Source organism: Saccharomycopsis crataegensis (genome assembly GCF_037102585.1).
Source record: "Saccharomycopsis crataegensis DNA, jcf7180000000073, whole genome shotgun sequence".
Taxonomy (NCBI): Eukaryota; Fungi; Ascomycota; class Saccharomycetes; order Ascoideales; family Saccharomycopsidaceae; genus Saccharomycopsis; species Saccharomycopsis crataegensis.
This window is the reverse complement of record NW_027043820.1, coordinates 1,515,091-1,535,801: the sequence shown is the minus strand read 5'-3', so window position 1 is coordinate 1,535,801 and position 20,711 is coordinate 1,515,091. Positions and strand designations below refer to the sequence as shown.

Sequence of the window (20,711 nt, the reverse complement as noted above, 5' to 3'; positions counted from 1 at the left end):
ATATGTATTTGATGAATCAATACTGCTCATAAATAACCACATAGTGGATTAAGCAAATGTAGCTATTAGCACCATCAGTCGCTTCTTATTTTATTATTTTTTCTCCTTTCAATTCTTCATCTCGTTTGTATTTATATACTTTCAGCAATATAATCTGACATAATGTATTCCGAGCTTAAAATGAGATATAAGGTGGAAAAGAAAAATAGATATCAATAACTTACAATAATGATGACTGTCAAGGAAAAACCAACTACAATCTATTCCGGTAAAAGGCTTTATTATCTAGTCATTCAATCATTTACCATCATTTATAAAGTACATTATTCTTTATTGACCCTCGACTTTTATAAAATTATAGATCCACGTCTGTTTAGAACAAAATTAAAAAAGAAGGAAATAAAAAACAAAAGGGTTTGGGAAAAGTTTTGAGTAGCTATCATGCAAACAAAAGAAAGAAACAAATTGAAAAAATTGAGGAAATCTGATTAACGGTTAGATTTGGCAACTCTTTCCAATTCATCCTTCTTCTTGATGGCGTAAGAGGTAGAAGAACCCTTGGCAGCGTTGATCAATTCTTCAGCCAAACATTCGGCAATAGTCTTGACGTTTCTGAAGGCAGATTCTCTGGCACCAATGGTCAACAAAGCAATAGCTTGGTTAACTCTTCTCAATGGAGAAACATCGACGGCTTGTCTTCTAACGGTACCGGAAGAACCGATTCTGGTGGAGTCTTCTCTGGCACCAGTGTTGAGGATGGCATCGACAACAACTTGCAATGGGTTTTGGTCAGTCAAGACGTGGATGATTTCAAGAGCGTGCTTGATGATTCTGACAGCCTTCAACTTCTTACCGTTGTTTCTACCGTTCATCATCAAAGAGTTGGTCAATCTTTCAATGATTGGGCAGTTAGCCTTTCTGAAACGTTTGGCAGCGTAACGGCCGGCAGTGTGAGAAACGAAAACTGGAGTTCTGATTTGAATGTAGTCAGTCAAAGAGATATCCTTAACGGTAACATCGTCATAAGACCATTTGTTGAATAATTTGACGGAGTTTTGAGCGTCTTGAACGTCCTTTGGAATCTTGGTGGCCAAATCAACGTATTTGACTTCGGAGACAACTTCGAATTCTTCTTGTTGTTCTTCGAATTGTTCTTCTGTGACATCAACGATTTCTTCGGCAGACATTTTGGATGACTTTGCTGATTACGATACTCTTTGATCTAGTTCGTTCTCTATTGAGTATTGAAAAATTCAATAATTTTTTGATAAAAAAAACTCAGCAAAGGGTAGTACACCAGAACGAAGTGTTTGCAACCCGGGGGCTTCCTAACCTAAAAATGGGGGTTTTTCACAGAATTGTAGGGCTTTTAGTGACTTGCTAGATTTTTTATCTTGTGTCATGTGACATATGTTAGGGCTATGTATTTGTATGTGATATACCATACCAGCGGCCGGAAAAGAAAAAGCTGGCAAAGAAAAACAAAAATGACGTATTACCTGTCAAAAACACATAGACATAGTTAGTGGGATATATCCGTACCTAATATTAAATTAGCAGTGATGCATAACATACGGTGTTTATATATGAAAAAGATCATTTTGAATATAAATAAGCCTGTTTTTTTTTCTATCTCTCCCTTTATCTCCTTCAATAAATTGTAGTCATCTACGGGTGACCGTTACTTCTCGGTGGAACGCGATGAGCATCACACTGACTCTTTCTCCACAACAGTGGTGCCCGCATGAGCCATATATGTATATATATGACCATGTAAATTTCGCAAACATCAAACATTCAGAAACCTATGTCTATATATTGACAAAAAGAAACAAAACAGAAATAAGCATAAATCAGGAAAATGGTTAAAGATAAATTTTCGGACAACGAGCAACCAACGTTACAAAAGCTCCCGTTGCCTTCAATTGGTCAATCAATTGAGGGAATCACTCGAGCGATTCAACCGTTGGTCACCCAAAATCAATTTAAAGAAACGATACTGAAGCTCGAATCACTCAAGTCAAACAAGTTAGTCCAAATCCTTCAGGCTCATCTTGAAGACTTCAATTCCACCCATGTTTGTTACTTGGATCTTTTTTCAAATGTCCGAGATCACAATACCACCAACATCTATAGTGAATATCGTGGAAAAACGTTACCGAAAAACCCTTATTTTATTCTAGAGAATGACCCAAATTATTGGACACTTTTACCTCCTGAGCAATCCGAACGAGCGGCAATTTTGACATTCAGCACTTTAAAATTCATCTCCATCGTTAAGAAGGGACAATTGAAACCAGATGTCACTCCCAAGCACGGGAACGCTTTAACAATGAAATCAGTTAATTATTTATTTGCTTCAACGAGAGTTCCAAGCGCTCATGGACATGGAATTAATATCAAGCATTTTGACAAATCAAATCATGTGGTAATTTTGTGCGAGGGGAAATTCCATTATTTGAAAGTGCTCAATGATGAAAATCAAATAATTATTGATCAAGGCAATTTACAAAAAATATTTGACAAAATCATCAAGGATGCCAAGCTTGCTGGCAAAAGACTGAATGCTTGTTTAAGTTCTATAACCACTCAATCTAGAGAGGAATGGGCATTGGCAAGGAAACATCTTGGTAGTTGTCAGGTCAACAAAGATAGTTTGCACATTATAGATTCTGCTTTGTTGGTAATAAATTTGGATATAAATAAATTCATTGTTAATGATGCTGATTGCAACTACTTAAATATTTGCCACGGAACTTCCAATATTGATGAAATCACTGGAATTCAAATGGGTAGTTGTAATTCAAGATGGTATGATAAATTACAATTGATTGTATCTGGTGATTCTTTGAGTGCAATATTGTGGGAGCCAACCTCTAACGACGCCACTGTCGTTTTGCGTTATGTTTCTGATATATATACCGATTCTATTCTTCGTTTGGCAAGAAGTATCAACAATACTTCGTTATTTTCTCTATTTCTGGGAATACTGATCAATAATCAGTATGATTTTAAAGGATCAGAGTTACAAGGGATGTTTTATGAACTCCCTTGGGATTTACATGATGCAAAGTTGTTACATCGACTACATTTGGCAGAAACTAGGCTTGGTGATCTATTGTGCCAATTCGATTCGTACACAAAAGCTTTGGATTATGGGCAAGTATTTGCGGACAAAATTGGGGTGAATGCCGATTCTTTGGTACAATTGGCAATTCAATTAGCACATTATGCATTATATGGTGCAATGGTGAGTAGTTGTGAGGCTGTTTCCACCAGAAGATTTGAGAATTCTAGATCAGAGCTTTGCTTTATTGAATCAGAATCAATACTTCGAATTTGTCAAGCTTTTATATCTAATACTGTCCATGAGACTCGGTGGGAATTGATAAAGCAGGGAGTTATGGAAATCAATGATCGCAAGAACCAATGCCGAATGGGATATGGTTTTGAAAAACATATCAAAGCCTTGAGACTAGCTTTGATTCAAAAAGATTATATCAACAAGATCAAGTCATCAGCAAATGCACCCCTTGATATTCCAGAATTGGAAGATTTGAATGAGACAGAAATCCCTAGTTTTTTGAGCAATGAGGACACTTCAACTTTTTACAAAGTGTTACTTGATCCTGAAATCCTTGCCATAAATTGTGGGAACCCTTCATTAAAAGCATTTGGTATCACACCTTATAAACCTGGTGGTTTTGGTATTGGATATGTAATTAAGGAAGATTGTACTGTGTATACGATTTCTTCTAACCATCGGCAAAACAAGCGGTTTTTGCAGACTTTGTGCTGGGTTTACTTTGAAATTGAGGCGCTTTATATGAAAGAAGCTGGACGAAAAAAGTCAAATGGAGATGCTACAGATAATGGCAAAGCTCCTTGTGATGTCAATGAAATGCTTAGAACAGTTTCAATTTCGTTATCCAAATCAATCGACGAAAATAAAGTAGTTGAGCATAGCAATTCAGAGGCTGCTAAAACAGAATCAAAGGATAGTTTTTCTAACCATATTTTGGGAGGTTATGGCTATTTTGATGTTGGGGAGTTGGAATTCAGGTTGCAATCTGAATCTCTTCAACTTAGTAGGGTTCAAAGCATCAACAATTTGTTGACCATAAACAAGTGACACGAAGAGGAAGGATGCAGAAAAAGAAAGATTGAATTATGGTTGTATATCTTATTTGTGTGTTGATATTTTTTTTTTTTTTTTTTTTTTTCGAGAGTGTAATGGATATATATCAGTTAAATAAAAGGTTTCATAATGGTCAATATTTGTAAGAAAGAATATTATAAGTATTGATAGAGAAAATGAAAGTAATGTAGAAACAGAAGATATTCGACATGTTGCGGATCTCTAAGTAGCACATAGTGACGCAGTGATAACTGGGGACTATTTTCTAATATTTAACTTCAATGACTTCTGTGAGACATGAAAGCAGCTTATTTTACATTAGAAACTAAAGAAATATGTCTAGTATTCACTATTGAAACCATGTCTTGAACTGCCAAATGAACGTCATAACTATCAGGAGCTAAAAAATGAGACGAGTTGTTGAATTCACACTGACACACTTCATGGTTCTTGTGTGCTTGTGTTCAGGATGAAATCAACACAGGGCAAAAGAGAAAACCTTGTTTCCCAATGATTTATTCATCATGTTTACATGGGTTAATTATTTCCTACCGATTATGCGCCGTAAATTAGAATTTATTGAGCATTTTGCACGGAGTGCAGGATGGTGAGAAAAAATTATACCGATTGTGCTGGGAAAACACACTTTTAGCATGTGAAGTGTTTACTATGAGATATTTTAGCCCATTAAAATCTACCGTATGTGATAAATAATCAGGCCACCATAAGAAAAATAACATACTCTATGGAATCAGATAAATTAAGCATGATAATTGGACGTGCGTTAGACCGAAAGCTTGTTTACTTTTTGAGGTAAAAGTGCTGTGATTAAAGTTAGTGAGCGCTCCATTTAATTAGGTTGATATAAATTAGTATACTATTTTGTTTTCTATTTGTATTCCACATGTTTGTGCTCAAATCAAACTAGCTATAGAACGCGTCTCTACGGTAAGCATCGAGCGTGTCCCATCTGACATGTGAGTTCTGTCCACAGAATGTGGACAGGCGACGACCGGGCATATTATTTTAAGGTAGGGGCTTATTTTTTACAAAGTAGCTAATTATTGAAGTGAGTTTACAGAGGAAACCCTTGTAGGAGTTATGGTACTCTTTGTTAAAAAAGAAGTAAGAAAAAAACTTTCCATAATACTGCCGTATGACGCTTACTTTATTCTAGAGCTTTTAGCGACACAATTAACATCTCTATGTGTACAAGCGATTGTAAACTTGAGATCTAAGAATGTCTTACATTAGAAAAAATAGACGTGAGACAGTGCTACAGCAATCATCAATTACTGAATGTTTTCTTGTTCTTTAGGGTTTTCCGTTCATAGGTTAGAGTGATGATTTGAAACTAATTGACCTTTTGTTAGAGCAAACTATCAGGACCAATAGTATGATTTATCATTTCCTCTGACCAATGGGCGAGCCAATCGTCAATAGTACAAGACAGTAAGTAGTCCTTGGTGTGCCCTTACTGTCTGCGTATGTACAAGAAGATAAAAAGGAGTTCCGACCAATATCAGGCGGGCATATTTACTTTTCCGACTTATTAAGGCCTCTTGCTCTTGGCACTCTGAATGCTGAACACCCTATTTATTATCACTAAGTTTTCATCGTGCCACTTGGACCAAGTAAAAAAAAAAAAAAAAAAAACGGACCTTTGAGATCCCTAAGATATCATGCACTTTGCGGAATGTGCAAATATTTAAGCCGAGATGAAATTAATGTCTTGAGAGTGAGCAAATAGTTATTATCTAGGATTATAATTCTATTATAATATATCTCTTGGACAAGACTGAACATCATTGTTGTTAATGATTACAATTATTTTGAAAGGAGTGAGTGCCTGTTTGTTTGTTTGTTTTGTATCTTGACAGAATTGTAATTACAAGGATACTGAAACGATCTTTATTATGAAAATCAATGTCAAATCTTTTTTGATGGATCCTGCTGAAGTCACGAGAAATCGGGTACATGATGGTAGTCATGACAAAAAAACAAGGGAACTTACCAACAGTAAGAGCCGCTTATATCTTATTCTCGATTTTTTTTTTTCAGTATACACAAAATGAAATATTATGGTTGTTGTCAGGTTTCGTGCAGGGCGCCCTGAGTGTGTGAAGGATATCTGTTCTCCCACCACAAACACTGCAATCCCTGTAACGCAATCGCGCGATCCCTCGAAGACTGAAAATCTTAAATTTAATTGAAGTGAAAAAAAAAAGAAAAAATAAGCTGATAATCCAATTATTAATTACCAGTAACATCTCCTTCGAAAAACCTCCAATGCAAAAGGTTATTACCGTGATAATTGGAAGGGTATAGGCCGGAAATTACAATAACAAAAAAAATGTGCAAAATATTTTTGAATAATAAACAGATCTGCATTAACATTAAGAATCAAATAAAATTTTAAACTAAAACTTTCTAACCAGCCAGAAGAAACAAAAAGCCCAAGAAAAGGAAAACATGTTAGCAAAAAAAAAAAAAAAAGCATAATAGAATAGAGCACAGTGGACATGTTGAAACTTGGAGATGATTGGGTGGAGTAGAGAGAATTCTATCATCCAAAGTAATAATAAAAAGAAAAAAGCATAAGCACCATCAGCAATAAAGAAAAAGAAAAAGAAAAAGAAAAATGAATATATGTCATTAGCTTCGTAAGTATCAAGAAAAATCATTTACCGTTCAATAAATAATTGACTGAACTTTTTTTGCTTTGGAATTTCCCTTGATTTTTCTTCAAAATTCCGGAGTTTGAACCAGAAGCATTGACAATTCTTCTCCAGCGGAATTGGCAGGCATTAGGAGTTCTTCTGGGGAAATGAGTAGCAACATCTCTCCAACCCAATTTCCGCTCCTCTTTCAAGAACCTAAGCAACTTATCATCCTGAGGTGACCAAGCCAGAGCTTGTTTTTCCACTACAACCTTATTATTCGTAGAAGTTGGTCCTGAAGATTGGAGTTGATAATATACCGGAGGTTGGCAAGCTGTGTAAGATTGTTGTTGTTGTAGCTGCTGCTGCTGCTGCTGTGGCACAGGAAATTGTGGATATTGTGATTGTAAGGTAGGAGAAGGGTATTGATACACTGGTGATGGGGGTAAATATGGGGGTGTTTGAGGTTGGGCTGGGAATGAGAAAGAGGCAGAGGCTTCTGTAACAACGTATGGCATTGGTGTGGTGAAGCAAACAGGCTGAGATCTCGCTCTAATTCGTGATCCGTTGTGCGGATGAGAAGCAGTCATTGGACTGGTGTTGGCACTAGTGATTGGAGAGTAAAGTCCTGATGAAGGGGGCTGCTCATTTTTTGATGTTGTGAAATTATTATTGAATGTTGAAGATAAAGAAGAGGATAATGTTGGAATGTAACCCATAGACACAGATCTCGATTGATGATGAAAACGTGTAGTGTTATTGTTATTGCTACAGCCGTCATTCATCAAGTGGGCTACTCCTGGGAGCTTGACTTTTATTATCAGATTATCTTGGCAGTGATGAAGTGGTTCACTAACAACTGACGATAAAGGAGGCAATACAATCTTGGAGTTCATGATGGTATAATATTAAGATAACAAAGTGATGGAAAACTTCACAACAAGCGACGGTTTCAAGGATCCAAGACATTTGAAGGGGATGCCAGTCATATATATATATATATATATATGAAAAACCAAAACAATAAATCAAGCGTTTTTCTGTTAAGGTTTGACTAAGCCGATGCTTTCCATGCAAAATCCAGCGTCAATGTCGCAGTGGAGTCGGTACATCTCTGCGCTTCTTGGTACAGAGACATACAGAACATTGACATGTGGTATGTGCGCTATGGATAATTTTGTGTTGATGTAAAGTGCATGTTTTACATGTACATGCTGTTTTTCAATGCATGCATAGAATAATTGTAATTTTTTTTGATCACCGTGGATATGGGGGTGCTGATGTATGAGAAGGATGGCAAAAAAATAAGATTGTATTGCTGGGACTGTTTTTTTTATTATTATATTTGATGCATATATGGATGTATAGCTTGTATTATGTTATATCTAATCGCCGCATTAAGAAATTCCATATTAATTGGTATAATACTATACAAGTAGAGGGAGCTTCTCATAACTGCTAGAAGCATTATGTTCTCATGTATAAAAAAAAATGAATCACAAGAAAATAATACACCCTTGACCAATAATTTTATTATAAATTAAATTAGTAATTAATTTGTGTTTTTTTTTTCCTAGGAATAAGAAATATCATTCGATCTTTATGATTATTAGCCAGGGTTTCGTATAAATTGAACCAACAAAATTAGGCTTATTTATTCAATGGTCATCATGTGTATCCAAGCAAAGGTCCCTACATTGCTTTTCGAGATTTGCGTAGAGTTGCATTGTTATGGGCTTTTTGTTGCTGGGGCAGTTATTACTGATCGCCGATAGCTACTTTTAACTTCTGGGAACAGTATTAATCGAGAATGTGATGTCTCTTGCGCAAATGTTGTTCAAAAATTGATTCATCAACGACAGTGAAATGTATCTTGTTGTTAATGAAAGCTTTGATTTTCAATAAGGGAAGTCTGATGAGGTGACCATTGGTTAAAGTAGATGTATCACATTCTAAGAAGACACAATCTAAATCGGGATTTCTTTCTTTTTTTTGAAACAGAGAAACTCCTCTAATTTTTTTTAGTTTGTATACATAAATTGTTCATCTTCTTATTATAGAATTAACATTTCTATGACAACTGTCTAACCTAAAACAGATCTAACATTCTGACATTCTTTTCAACTTGGAACACAAAAAAAGGGCATCCGGAGTGTACACTCACTTAACTTATATATTGTTTCCTATCAAAGTTTGCTCCATTCCAATGATGTAATTATTAGTGGACCTTTCAAAGTAAATTGAGTGCGACCGGGCAACTTACAAAATTTTGTTTGTGAGTACACAGCAAGAGATGATTAAACAAATGACATGATAAAAAATTAACAAACAAATTTCCTTGTTGACATAATAAACATTTCCACGTCAGCTGCCTGTCTCAGTGTTTAGAGCTAAATATGTGAAACAGTAAACAAGTAAAACCAAGTTTAGTGGCAGTAGTGTCTAAGATAGACGAGAGACCGTCAATAGATTTTCTTTTAGTCCCTTCCTAATTTCTTAGCGTTTTCAAGCCTGCATACACAAACCTACTTGTGTTGTCCAGAACAGTACATGTTGCTATATGTAGCCATGAGACTCCTGAAGCTTATACGAGATAATTTTTCTTTATCTTTCGACCCTTGTACACATGGTTTTAAATAGCCACACCATACAACATACTTGATGTAGATGGTATTAATACACCAAAAGGATGGTAATTTCACATAATCGAGGCTTAGAGAAGTGAGGTGATTTTTTTAATTAATGTGTACTAGCTTGTCCTTGACAAGGATTAGTTGATAAAGATTAAACCTCAAAAATAAAAGCAAGAGATTTTAGATCTAAAAGAACTATCAACCCAATATACAAGTTTTGCACAAGTTTTGTTTATTTTGCAGCCGCAGAATATTGGAAAGCTGGTTTCAATGTTTATTACAATGTAGCTATTATTGTTGTTATTGTTGTTCCACATTTTGTTGTTACTGCCAATCCAAAATTATCTTAGGTAGTCTGTGAAAAAGTGCGTCTAGAAATATCAGGGGGTGTGCGTGTGATTAGATTTTGCACAACTCGGTTTCTTTGGCTGGCGCTGTGATATTATTATTATTCTTTTATTTTGATGTATGTATCATATATATATATATATATATATATATATCATATATTCATATCTTATATGCTTCTTGCGCTATCGGTGCCAACACTGTATCTCAAAGGGTACTTAGTGAAATCTTTGGCAATTTTTCCAGAGACACACGGCAATAAATAAGCCTGCTTAGCAATTGGAACAACAAAAATTTTTTTTGGATACGCCTATTGTTGAATGGGGGTGCAAAGCGTTGGGAGAAATATATTCTAAGGAATTTTTGCTTTATTGAAATTGTCAGATAGCAGATCCTTGCAACACTAACGTTATTTTTTTGCTCTGCCCGTCGCAAAAACTTCGTTCTTGCCTTTCCTCTTTGTTGAATTCGCATTAGTTGTTATGTCGTTTATGAGATCAACACGGAATTCTATGCTGATGTGTTTGGGCTATTGTCTAAAATACTCACTTCGCAGCCCACGCTAAAAAAACATTCACTTCCCTCTATTAAAAAATGCCACCACAAGTCGCTGGCAGTTATCGATAGAGGAAGCATGTTAATGATATCAATAATAGAAATACCATTCATATTTCTTATTACTGGTAGTTCTAAAGTCGAAGTCCTTAAGAGTAGTGATAACAAGAATTTGACTGTAAACGCCTGGTCAAGCATCTAGAAGTTATCATCAAGGGGGCCATGTGCATCACATATTGCGTAATGTTTCAAGTCCCACTAAAAGAAAAAAGATAATAGTTAAACAATACAAGTCTGTCTTTTCTCAGAATCTGGAGAGGGGGTTGTCACACCCCCTTTTTACACTAATTAGCACATGGGAAGCTATACGTGGTGCGTATGATAACTCGCTGAGACACAGTTTTATTAAAAAATTGAGGACATACGATCTTGGGCCACCCAGCAATCGTAAAATGATCATTCAAAAGAGTTTAGTTACTGGACCTATATTCTTCAAACAATAAAAGAAAAAAAAGCATTATAAAACAAGCACACCCAACCTTTTTTAATAATTTAATTTAAGCAAAAGATGACAAACTTCAGCAGCCACGGTGAAACCAGATCCTAGAGATCACCATAGTCACCAACTACCACTCTTTTTTTTTTAGCTGGTGACTACATCCCACCAAGTCAAATTTTAATTTGAAGCTTGATGACAAAACAAAATGAACTTTGAAATTAAACCTATATATTTTGGTTTTTTCTAATAAAAATCTAAGTGAAGATTCACAACCACTAGCACGCACTCTCTCTCTCTCGAGCAATTAATCCACATCATCTGCTTCATTTTCAAAGTTTCGCTTCAAGATTTCTTCAGTATATGGAGATAACTTAATTAGTTTGACGTCATAATTTTGACTCTTTAAATCACCACCGTTCCCACCATATTTTTTTGGTAATCCGGGTACTTTGAACTCTTTGACCAAGTCTTTGCCGCTGTGTAAGATATGGAACTTCTTTACGGTTTCTGCAGAAATGAACCAGTTCTTCACAATAAAGTTGTATATCCAAGCCAAGACAAATGGAAAATTGAGGAAATATTTGGCGGAGAGAAACTCAGGATAATGGGCTTGGAAAAGTTGAACCACCTTTTTCCCAATTTTCTTAACAGAACTGTCTGAAGACAAGAAGCTGACCCCAGAATAATCGTGGATTTGAGCAACATAGTTGTTTTCCTTATTGGTGAAATCCAACAACCCAATCGCCTGTTCCATCAATCCAATTCTCCATCTCACGAACCCGTCGAGGTCTTTAAAGTAATCTTTGGCATTCTTGACATCTGGAGAAGTCAAACCATACAAGTTCCAAGTGATCACCTTGAGGTTGGCTGGGCTTTCATCCTTGTAGGTCAAATATCCGATATTTTTGTACTTTTCATCGTGTGTTTCGTAATAGGCAGCTTTCAATGGTTTGAATTCTTTTCTCCACTTCAAGCTCGCTGTCAATTGGGCAATAGATTCTGTCAACTTATAATCATTCGCCTTAAAATACTTGAATAACAAAGCTTGGGCCACTGGCGCGTTGTAACTCTTGCCTTCGGGATTTAACTGGTATCCGTATAATTCATCATAATCGGCATCTTTGATGATGTCAGGAATTTTGGTCAAGAACTGCTCAAAAGTCTTTTTCGATTGCTCGGTGGGGAGGATCACTGTTTCCGGATAATCAGACATTTCTCTCTCTCTCTCTCGCTCTTTTCTCTTTTTTGCAATGGCTATTTCAACAATCCTAAAGTGAGAATACACGGGGTGCTTTTTTTTAATCCATGTCTATTAGCGTCCGTGGATCCAGTGCTCTGGTAAAGACACGATTTTTCATCCGCCAAAAAAAAAAAAAAAAATAAAAAAAATAAAATGAAAATAAAAAACAAAAATGCAGCGCTTATTGATCGAGCAGAGTGTCTCTCCCTAGGTTGTACGTTATGAAAGCTGGTAGATTGGTGTTAATTGTGGTGGGTATTGCCTTCCATCTCACCTACTTATGGTCCATCTTTGACATTTACTTTGTCTCGCCCTTGGTTCATGGGATGGGTCAATATAAAAGCATTGCCAAGCCCCCTGCCAAAAGATTGTTCTTGATTGTTGGGGATGGGTTAAGAGCTGACACCACCTTCGCCAAAATCGCATATAATAGCACCGAGGAACCACGATTCTTGGCCCCTTATCTTCGGTCTATCGTTTTGAATAATGGGACTTATGGGGTTTCTCATACCAGAATGCCTACTGAATCAAGACCGGGCCATGTGGCCATGATCGCTGGGTTTTACGAGGATGTTAGTGCTGTTACCAAGGGATGGAAGGAAAACCCAGTGGACTTTGACTCGGTTTTAAACCAGTCGTCCCATACCTACTCTTTCGGGTCACCAGATATCTTGCCAATGTTTGCCCAAGGGGCCTCTGATTCCAACAGAATAGATACTTGGATGTATGGGCACGAATTCGAAGATTTCACCAAATCATCAATCGAATTAGATGCTTTTGTTTTCAAACACTTAGACGAACTTTTCTACAATTCCACCATTAATGAAACATTAAACCAAGAAATCCGTCAGGACCAAGTGATTTTCTTTTTGCATTTATTGGGTTGTGACACTGCTGGCCATAGTTACAGACCTTATTCCAAGGAATATTATGACAACGTTGAATATATCGATAAAAAGGTTAGCGAATTGGTTCCAAAAGTTGAAGAATTCTTTGGTGATAAAGAAACCGCTTTTATTTTCACCGCCGATCATGGTATGTCAGCCTTAGGATCCCATGGTGATGGCCATCCTAATAACACTAGAACTCCTTTAATTGCTTTTGGCAAAGGTGTGAATAAACCAATTATTGATTATAATTTGCCAAAGTTTGTCGAAGTCGAGGAGTCTACTGGAATTAGTGATACTGCCGATTGGGACTTGGATCACGTCAAAAGAAATGATGTCAAACAAGCAGATATTGCCTCTCTTATGTCATACTTGGTCGGTATCAATTATGCTTCGAACTCTGTTGGTAAGTTACCTTTGGATTATATCGACACTGATAATCTTACAAAATTGAAAGCGTTATATAATAATGCTTTGGGCTTTGTTGAACAATATTTGGTAAAAGAATTTGAAGTCAGTAATTCTCAATTCAATTTTAAACATTTTAAGCATTTTCAAGAAAAGCCAATCAAAAAATATCAACAAGAAATTGAAGAATTGATAGAAAAGATTGCTAATACTGAAGACGAAAACCTGAGCTTGGATTTCGAGTTGCAAGGTATCAAGATTGCTGAAGAATTGATGACGATGAGTCTTGAAGGTTTGACCTACTTGCAAACCTATAATTGGCAGTTATTGAGATCAGTTGTCACATTAGGTTTCCTTGGGTGGATTCTTTACTCATTCATGGTGTTCCTTAACTTGTATGTATTACACTACAGTGAAAATTCGGACCATGGCGATATAAAATCTTCATACTCCGCTTTAATCTTATTTTATGCAGCTGGTACAGGTCTTAATACTTTGTTCTATATTCAAAAATCACCGGTAATGTATTATATTTATGGCTCTTTCCCAGTATTTTTCTGGCAACAACTCTTTTCCAAAAGAAGAATTTTGGTTGATGGGGTTCAACATTTTTTTGCGAACACAAGTATTGTCAAAAGAGGTTTGTACTTTGTGTCTATTGTGGGAATCTTTGAGTGTATTACTTACGGGTTTTTCAATAGAAAGATCTTCTCCTTGTTGTTTGTTGTTTTATCTATTTATCCTTTTGCCATTGGTGGCAGCTCGTTCTTGCAATCTCTCCTGTTCGCCATTAATTGTTTATACATGACTGGTTTCACATGGTCTGATGCCATCAAAACTGAAAGCCTATTGGAAATAAATGCTGCTGCTGTGTTATTGATTATTGTTTGTGTTGTTGGCTTTTATAAGATCAATAAAATGAACTTGGGTACCAAAAACGAATTGCATTCATACACTAAATCATTATTAGGGGGTCAGATCCTTTTAATTATTGGTTCATTCATTGCCACAAATATTTCTATCAGATCCTTGCAGGCAAGAACCGGTTTACCATTGTTTTCCCAAGTGTTGGGATGGTTGGTTGTTGTTATTTCTTTGTTCTTTATGCCACTCTTACATTCTTACAAACCAAACAAGGATCTCAAATTGAGATTATTGATCATTTTCCTCACTTTTGCCCCACTTTTCTTGATTTTGACAATTTCTTTCGAGCTATTGTTCTATGTTGGTTATTCGGTTCTCATTTTACAATGGATTGAAATCGAGACCAATTACAAGAAGAACAATGAACTATCACTTGCAAAGAAGGATAAGGCTAGCAATGGTGAAAATTGGCTTCAAATTTTAAGAATCTCAGTGATTGGTTTCTTCTTGGCGCAAATTGCCTTCTTTGGTACCGGTAATATTGCATCCATTTCCTCATTTTCCCTTGAAAGTGTTTATAGACTAATTCCTGTGTTTGATCCTTTCTCAATGGGCGCTTTATTGATGATCAAATTGATTGTTCCATACGTGTTGCTCTCTGCTGGGCTTGGTATATTGAATGTTTGTTTAGATATCAAGACTTTTACCATTTCCACATTGATCATTAGTATTAGTGATTTATTGTCTTTGAACTTTTTCTTTTTGGTGAAGACTGAAGGTAGTTGGTTGGACATTGGTATGACGATCTCCAATTATTGTATTGCAATTTTGGCAAGTTTGTTCATTATCCTTTTGGAGTTCTTTAGTCAAATTGTGTTGAAAGGAGTGGAAATCAACGGATGGGATAATGATCCCAAAGAAGCTAAACAACAAAATCCAAAAAACTGAAAGGAAAGTAGATATAGAAATACAGAGCTCTAAAATAATTTTACTTTATTGACTGTTATTATAACTTTGTGTTTTTTTCTCTCTATATATATTATTTATTTATTTTATTTATACATCTCATCAAAAAAAAATTCAATTATAGTTTACCACATCTCACTTTTACCAAGGATCATATTTGATTTTGTAAAATATTTAAACATTGTGTGCTTTCTTTTCATAAAACTGATAGGGAAAGAAAAGGCACAACCAAATATAACTTTAAATCGAAGAAGGCTTACTAAACCAAAAGAAAAAAAATATAATAACATAATAAAATTAACGGAGAATAGTATATATACCCAATACTTTTTCTTTCTTTCTTAATTAGCTTGCCATCTTTATTTCCGATTTTATAATTAAGAAGTACCACTGACCGCCAATTTTTGTAAATGAGCCATGAAGGTTTGTAAACTAACATCATCAGTCAAAACAACAGCACTACCGGCACCGACACTGAAGGCATCTTGTTGTTGGTAAGTGTTGGAAGGATTCAATCTAGAAAACAAGAATCTGGCTTGAGACCCACCAGCTTCGGTATCGATGAATCTTGGCAATGGGAATCTGTCGACCAAAAGCTCGGCGGCTTCGGCCTTTGGGTCTTCCAAGAAGCTCTTGAAGTCCTCATATTCTGGGTTTTCTTGGTACCCTGCCTTATACCATGCTGCGATGGTTTCCCCACGGTAAATCAAGATATGGAAGAAAGTATCCAACAACAAGATTCTGTCTGGTTTGACAGAAACCGAGTCCAACAACACTGGCTCTGGTTCGTCTTGCATTGAGAATGAGGTCAAGGTTGGCTGAATCATGATCAACGAGTTGGTGGTGTCTTCTCTGGTCAAAACGTGTCTGTAGAAAGCGGTTTCATCAGGGGAGTTGTTGAAAACTTGCAAGAATTGTGATCTTCTCAAATAAAACATAAATTGTGGGTACAATGAGAATTGCGGGGATAATCTAAAAGACTCAGCGTTATCCTTTTGATAATCACCGAATCTTTGACATAATCTAATCAACATTCTATCGATCCATCTTAAGACGTCGGCACCATCATCGTGCTCGGCTTTGAAAACCGCAATTCTCGACATCAAAACCGCAGCGGCTTCTTGATCAAATGATTCGGTGATTCCTTGTTCACCATTAGAAGACAATGGGCTTCTAATTGTGGTGACTCTGGTTCTATATGTCCCACTACCATGTTGATAAGATGTGATGAATTGGGTGTACGCAGCATCATAACCGGTGTTACCGTGGCCGGTATTATTAGATTCGAAATAAACAGCGTAAGTGTGGTTTGGAGTCACAGAACATAACTTCCAGGCACTGGTACCACCAATACCAATTTCTGCATCAGCAATACGAGGGCCAGATGTTTTCAAAGAGGTGGCATGACCAATCAAACCAGAAATCTTCAATTCGTTGGATGTCTTGACTTCAAAAGTGGCGTTGAAACCCATCTTCATATATCCTTCCTCGTCCTTATCGAACAATCTCAAGAAAGATTGTTTGAAGATAAAAGTGGTAAAGGCATCTGATAAAACCAACGCACCACCGGTGACGTTAGATAATGATTGCATTTCTGACATACCAATTTGATCGTAACAACAACCAAAGATATCAACACAGTGACCATTGGCAGAAATTCTTTCCGCCAAGCCATCGTAGAACTTCTTGGATTTTTTGTAATGTTTGGCACTTTCTTTATCGATATCGTTGTGAGATCTGATTGGTTCTTTCAATTCTGGACCGACAACCATACCTGGAGCCAAAGTTCCTGGACCGGCACTGAATAGCATAATTCTGGCCCCAAACCCGCTGAAACTTGCTTGTAATAAAGTGGCAGCAATAGAAACTGCAGCACCGGTGGATCTAATTGGTCTTCTGTTAGAAGCAACTGGCCATGGGTCTTTCTTCAAGTTTTCAAATAAGTTACTCAATTGGAATTCCACTTCTTGCAATGGCAAAAAGAATCTAGATAATGAGCTCTTGTCTGGAGACGCACCAGATAACATTTCGTTCAAAGTTTTCAAAGGATATTCTTTATCACCTCTGAAGACGTACGATTTTGGACAAGTTTCGTAACCCAAATCATGAACTTGAACCATGGTACCGTAGGTGATGACGCCGACCAACGCGTTTGGTGGCATGACAGACAAAGAAATGATCAAAGTATCTTTCAAAGCAGCCAAGTTATCTTCATCTTGACAGAGATCAATGACGAAAAAAAAGATTGGAGGGTTTTGCACGGGTCTCAAAGAGATATATTCGACAGTAGATGATTCTGGTTTCAATTCAGTTGGTAAGAAATCAACATTGATGTTCTGATATTGGGTTGGCAAAGCGTTTCTGGCCAAACAGAATGGACAAATCCATATTTTAGCTCTTAAATCAATTTGACAAAAAGGGTTCAATACCGCTTTACAATTGGCATTACAACGGATTGGGTCGTGTTCAACAATAGCCAAATCTTCTTTTTGCTTCAATGGAGTGTATAAAGCACCGATTGGCACGATGGTTGATTTCAGACTCCCACTGGTGTTTGGAATGATATTCCAAGAGAGACGAACCCCGTTAACGTCTTCGCTGGCTTCAAAGTCCTGGATCAATCGTTAGTCAACGACATTCATTCACAAATTGCGAATCCCATGGGAAAAAAAATATCCCCGGAAATCACATTTAAGTAGAAATATAATAAGATACCTACCATTTTAAAAATATATTGTTGATATTATTTGGAGAGTAACCAGATATACAGACGTTGAATTTTCCAATGATTTTCGTATTAAAATTGTGAGTTGTTAATTTCCTACTGCTGGTGACATTTACCCTCTCTTTTGGAGTTCCTGCCACCAACACACAAAATAATTCAGTACCACAATGCCACTTTTACCATTATAAACAGTCAACATTCTGGTAGAATACAACTAACAGCATGTTGTTGACCAGTTCTTCTGAAGGGATCCTCCTTAAGCAAGGAGACCGCGTTCTTCAAGTCTCTGAGTCTGAAGTGACGATCGTCACTGGTAAATCGCTTGATGGGTCCAAATGTCAAGAAATTGATGGGATTTTGGGGTTAATCGAATTGAAGGTTGGGAAATACCTTATATCCATCAACAGATCCGAATCTGTGGGAAAGATCTTGGATAATGAGATCTTCAAAGTGGTCAGCACCTCTGTTGTTCCATTGGGTAACTACTCTACTTACAATAAAGATGAACATGCGTATCTTGACTTGATCAGATTCCAATTAGATAGCAGTAACTTGTATTACTCCCCTACTTATGACTTGACTAACTCCATGCAACGCAACTTCGTCAAGAACTTGACCGTCACCATTGGCTCTTTGGACAAGCGTTTCTTTTGGAACGAATTTTTGAACAAGGATTTGCTCAACGAGTACGCCAAAGATAAGAATTACGGTGCTTTTATCACCCCAGTGATATCGGGGTACGCTAAGGTTCTTCAAGAAAATGTTAATGGCTCTGATGTTTCCTTTGCCTTGGTCACCAGAAGAAATAAGTTTAGAGCAGGTACTCGTTATTTCCGTCGTGGTATTGATGCTAAAGGTAATGTCGCCAATAACAACGAAACTGAACAACTCTTGATGTACAAGAACACTGTGCAAAGTTACTTGCAAACCAGAGGGTCAGTTCCTGTGTACTGGTCGGAAATTAATAACTTGAAATACAAGCCAAAGTTAGCAATTTCTAAAACCTCCCCAGTTGAAGCGGCAACCCTCCATTTTGATGAACAAGTGTCATTATACGGTGATAATTATTTGGTCAATCTCGTTAATCAAAAAGGTTACGAATTGCCAGTTAAAAAAGCGTATGAGAACATTGTTGAAAAACTTGATAATGATAGACTCAACTACATTTACTTTGATTTCCACCACGAATGCCGTAAAATGCAATGGCACAGAGTTAACTTGTTGATTGATAGACTTAAAGACCTTGGCATGAAGCGCAATGATCACTTTTTTGGCACCATTGACAAAGATGGCGTTACCACATTAAGAGAGCAACTGCATGTCGTTAGAACCAATTGCATGGACTGTCTTGATAGAACCAACGTTGTTCAATCCACATTGGGTCGTTACTTCTTACAAAGTCAATTGGAACAATTAAATCTCCTTAAGGAAGGAGAAAAATGGGAATCCAACAAAACTTTCAATTTGGAGTTCCAAAACTTTTGGGCTGATAATGCTGATGCCGTCAGTTCTGTCTACTCTGGTACCGGTGCTTTGAAGACTGACTTCACCAGAACAGGTAAAAGAACTAGAAAGGGGGCGTTAAATGACTTGAACAACTCATTGACTCGTTATGTTAAAAACAACTACAAAGATGGTGCTAGACAAGATTCTTTTGATTTGATTTTAGGCGAGTTTGTTCCTGCTAAAGTCCCGTACTCACCATTCACTGACAATAGATTGTATCAATTCCGATATATTTTGAAATTATTTTTGTTTTTTATTTTTTTGCTCATTGCTTTATTCTTAAAATCCCTTGTTTATGGATTGCAAGCAAAGCAACACGTTTTAGCTGCAATCGCTGTTGTTGGGATGTTGTTTTCTGCCATTTACATGTTTTCTAATGGTTTACAGGTTGTTGACTGGCCAAAATTGAAACCACTAGACTATTTGAAAAAGGAACCAGTTTATTCTAAAAAGAAATTTATTGGTAACAAATTTACTAGAAACACAGAATACTGAGTTTTGCTCATTATTTTGATGGTTTAGCATGGTAACTTTTAACTAGATAAATTGCTCTTGCTTTATCGAATACAGTTTGTTTGCTTGTTTTTTTTTTTTCCTAACAGAAATGAATATTTATAATTTATAAAATATAGTGCTTTAATTTTAAAATTTTTTTTAACTGAAATAATTGATTTATCCTGATATATTATTTGACTGTAGTGATTTCTCTCCTCCAAAAAAAAATTGACGCGTCTTAAGCGCGTAGCGAGGTTTCAAATTTGATCATGACTTTTCGTTTATCCAGGAGTGCTGTAAAATATCATTAGATAAATAAATAAAATCCGCACACGATTTGGGTGTAAGATAGCGGACTTTAATTCAAGGTTTCCTTTCTTTTTTTAAAAAAAAATACGAACTCGACATAGTCACTATATATTTCTTACCTTAATTTATAAATTACTATAAACTGGTTGAACTATACACTAAAAATCATTCACGCCTTTCCCTCATGAATGATTGCAATAGAAGCAAACTTCGAATCTAACATCGAATATAATCTAGATTCCAACAAGCTAGTTTCCTGCTTAAAGTCCCTCTGGGTGTACTTGGACCCCCAGAGTTTCCTGTTGTACTATCTCTTCTTCCACCTCTTTGGAAGTGAGTTGTCAAAGTGCCGAACATTCTTGGTTTGTCATCGGAAGAATCTCTTGATCTTTTCTGACGGTTGATATCTTCATGTTCTGCCCTATATTCGGCAGTGATTGCTTCCCCATCTGTCAAGTCCCCCAACAGACGGAATCCG

The 20,711-nt window shown here is 36.5% G+C and overlaps 7 protein-coding genes across 7 annotated transcripts; 3 read left to right on the top strand and 4 right to left on the bottom strand. All coding sequences in view use genetic code 12, as the record gives it.

Moving 5' to 3' along the window:
* Window positions 1-488: 488 nt before the first annotated feature.
* RPS5 (40S ribosomal protein uS7 RPS5) lies at window positions 489-1,187 on the bottom strand (the record flags this gene model as incomplete). The annotated part of the gene is made up of 1 exon (XM_064995028.1): window positions 489-1,187. The coding sequence occupies one exon, from the start codon at window positions 1,185-1,187 to the stop codon at window positions 489-491; it is 699 nt and encodes a 232-aa protein (XP_064851100.1).
* Window positions 1,188-1,861: 674 nt separating this feature from the next.
* Window positions 1,862-4,132, top strand: YAT2 (carnitine O-acetyltransferase YAT2; the record flags this gene model as incomplete). The annotated part of the gene is made up of 1 exon (XM_064995027.1): window positions 1,862-4,132. One exon carries the CDS (start codon window positions 1,862-1,864, stop codon window positions 4,130-4,132), a length of 2,271 nt encoding a protein of 756 aa, XP_064851099.1.
* Window positions 4,133-6,818: 2,686 nt separating this feature from the next.
* Window positions 6,819-7,694, bottom strand: DASC09_014230 (SANT/Myb-like DNA-binding domain-containing protein; the record flags this gene model as incomplete). Its single annotated transcript, XM_064995026.1, has 1 exon — window positions 6,819-7,694. The coding sequence occupies one exon, from the start codon at window positions 7,692-7,694 to the stop codon at window positions 6,819-6,821; it is 876 nt and encodes a 291-aa protein (XP_064851098.1).
* A 3,443-nt stretch (window positions 7,695-11,137) lies between these two features.
* Window positions 11,138-12,046, bottom strand: SFH5 (Sfh5p; the record flags this gene model as incomplete). The annotated part of the gene is made up of 1 exon (XM_064995025.1): window positions 11,138-12,046. One exon carries the CDS (start codon window positions 12,044-12,046, stop codon window positions 11,138-11,140), a length of 909 nt encoding a protein of 302 aa, XP_064851097.1.
* A 248-nt stretch (window positions 12,047-12,294) lies between these two features.
* MCD4 (mannose-ethanolamine phosphotransferase MCD4) lies at window positions 12,295-15,180 on the top strand (the record flags this gene model as incomplete). Its single annotated transcript, XM_064995024.1, has 1 exon — window positions 12,295-15,180. The coding sequence occupies one exon, from the start codon at window positions 12,295-12,297 to the stop codon at window positions 15,178-15,180; it is 2,886 nt and encodes a 961-aa protein (XP_064851096.1).
* A 395-nt stretch (window positions 15,181-15,575) lies between these two features.
* SEC23 (GTPase-activating protein SEC23) lies at window positions 15,576-17,920 on the bottom strand (the record flags this gene model as incomplete). Its single annotated transcript, XM_064995023.1, has 2 exons — window positions 15,576-17,810; window positions 17,918-17,920. 2 exons carry the CDS (start codon window positions 17,918-17,920, stop codon window positions 15,576-15,578), a joined length of 2,238 nt encoding a protein of 745 aa, XP_064851095.1.
* A 225-nt stretch (window positions 17,921-18,145) lies between these two features.
* DASC09_014190 (phosphatidylinositol-3-phosphatase) lies at window positions 18,146-19,924 on the top strand (the record flags this gene model as incomplete). The annotated part of the gene is made up of 1 exon (XM_064995022.1): window positions 18,146-19,924. One exon carries the CDS (start codon window positions 18,146-18,148, stop codon window positions 19,922-19,924), a length of 1,779 nt encoding a protein of 592 aa, XP_064851094.1.
* Between the last annotated feature and the right edge of the window lie 787 nt (window positions 19,925-20,711).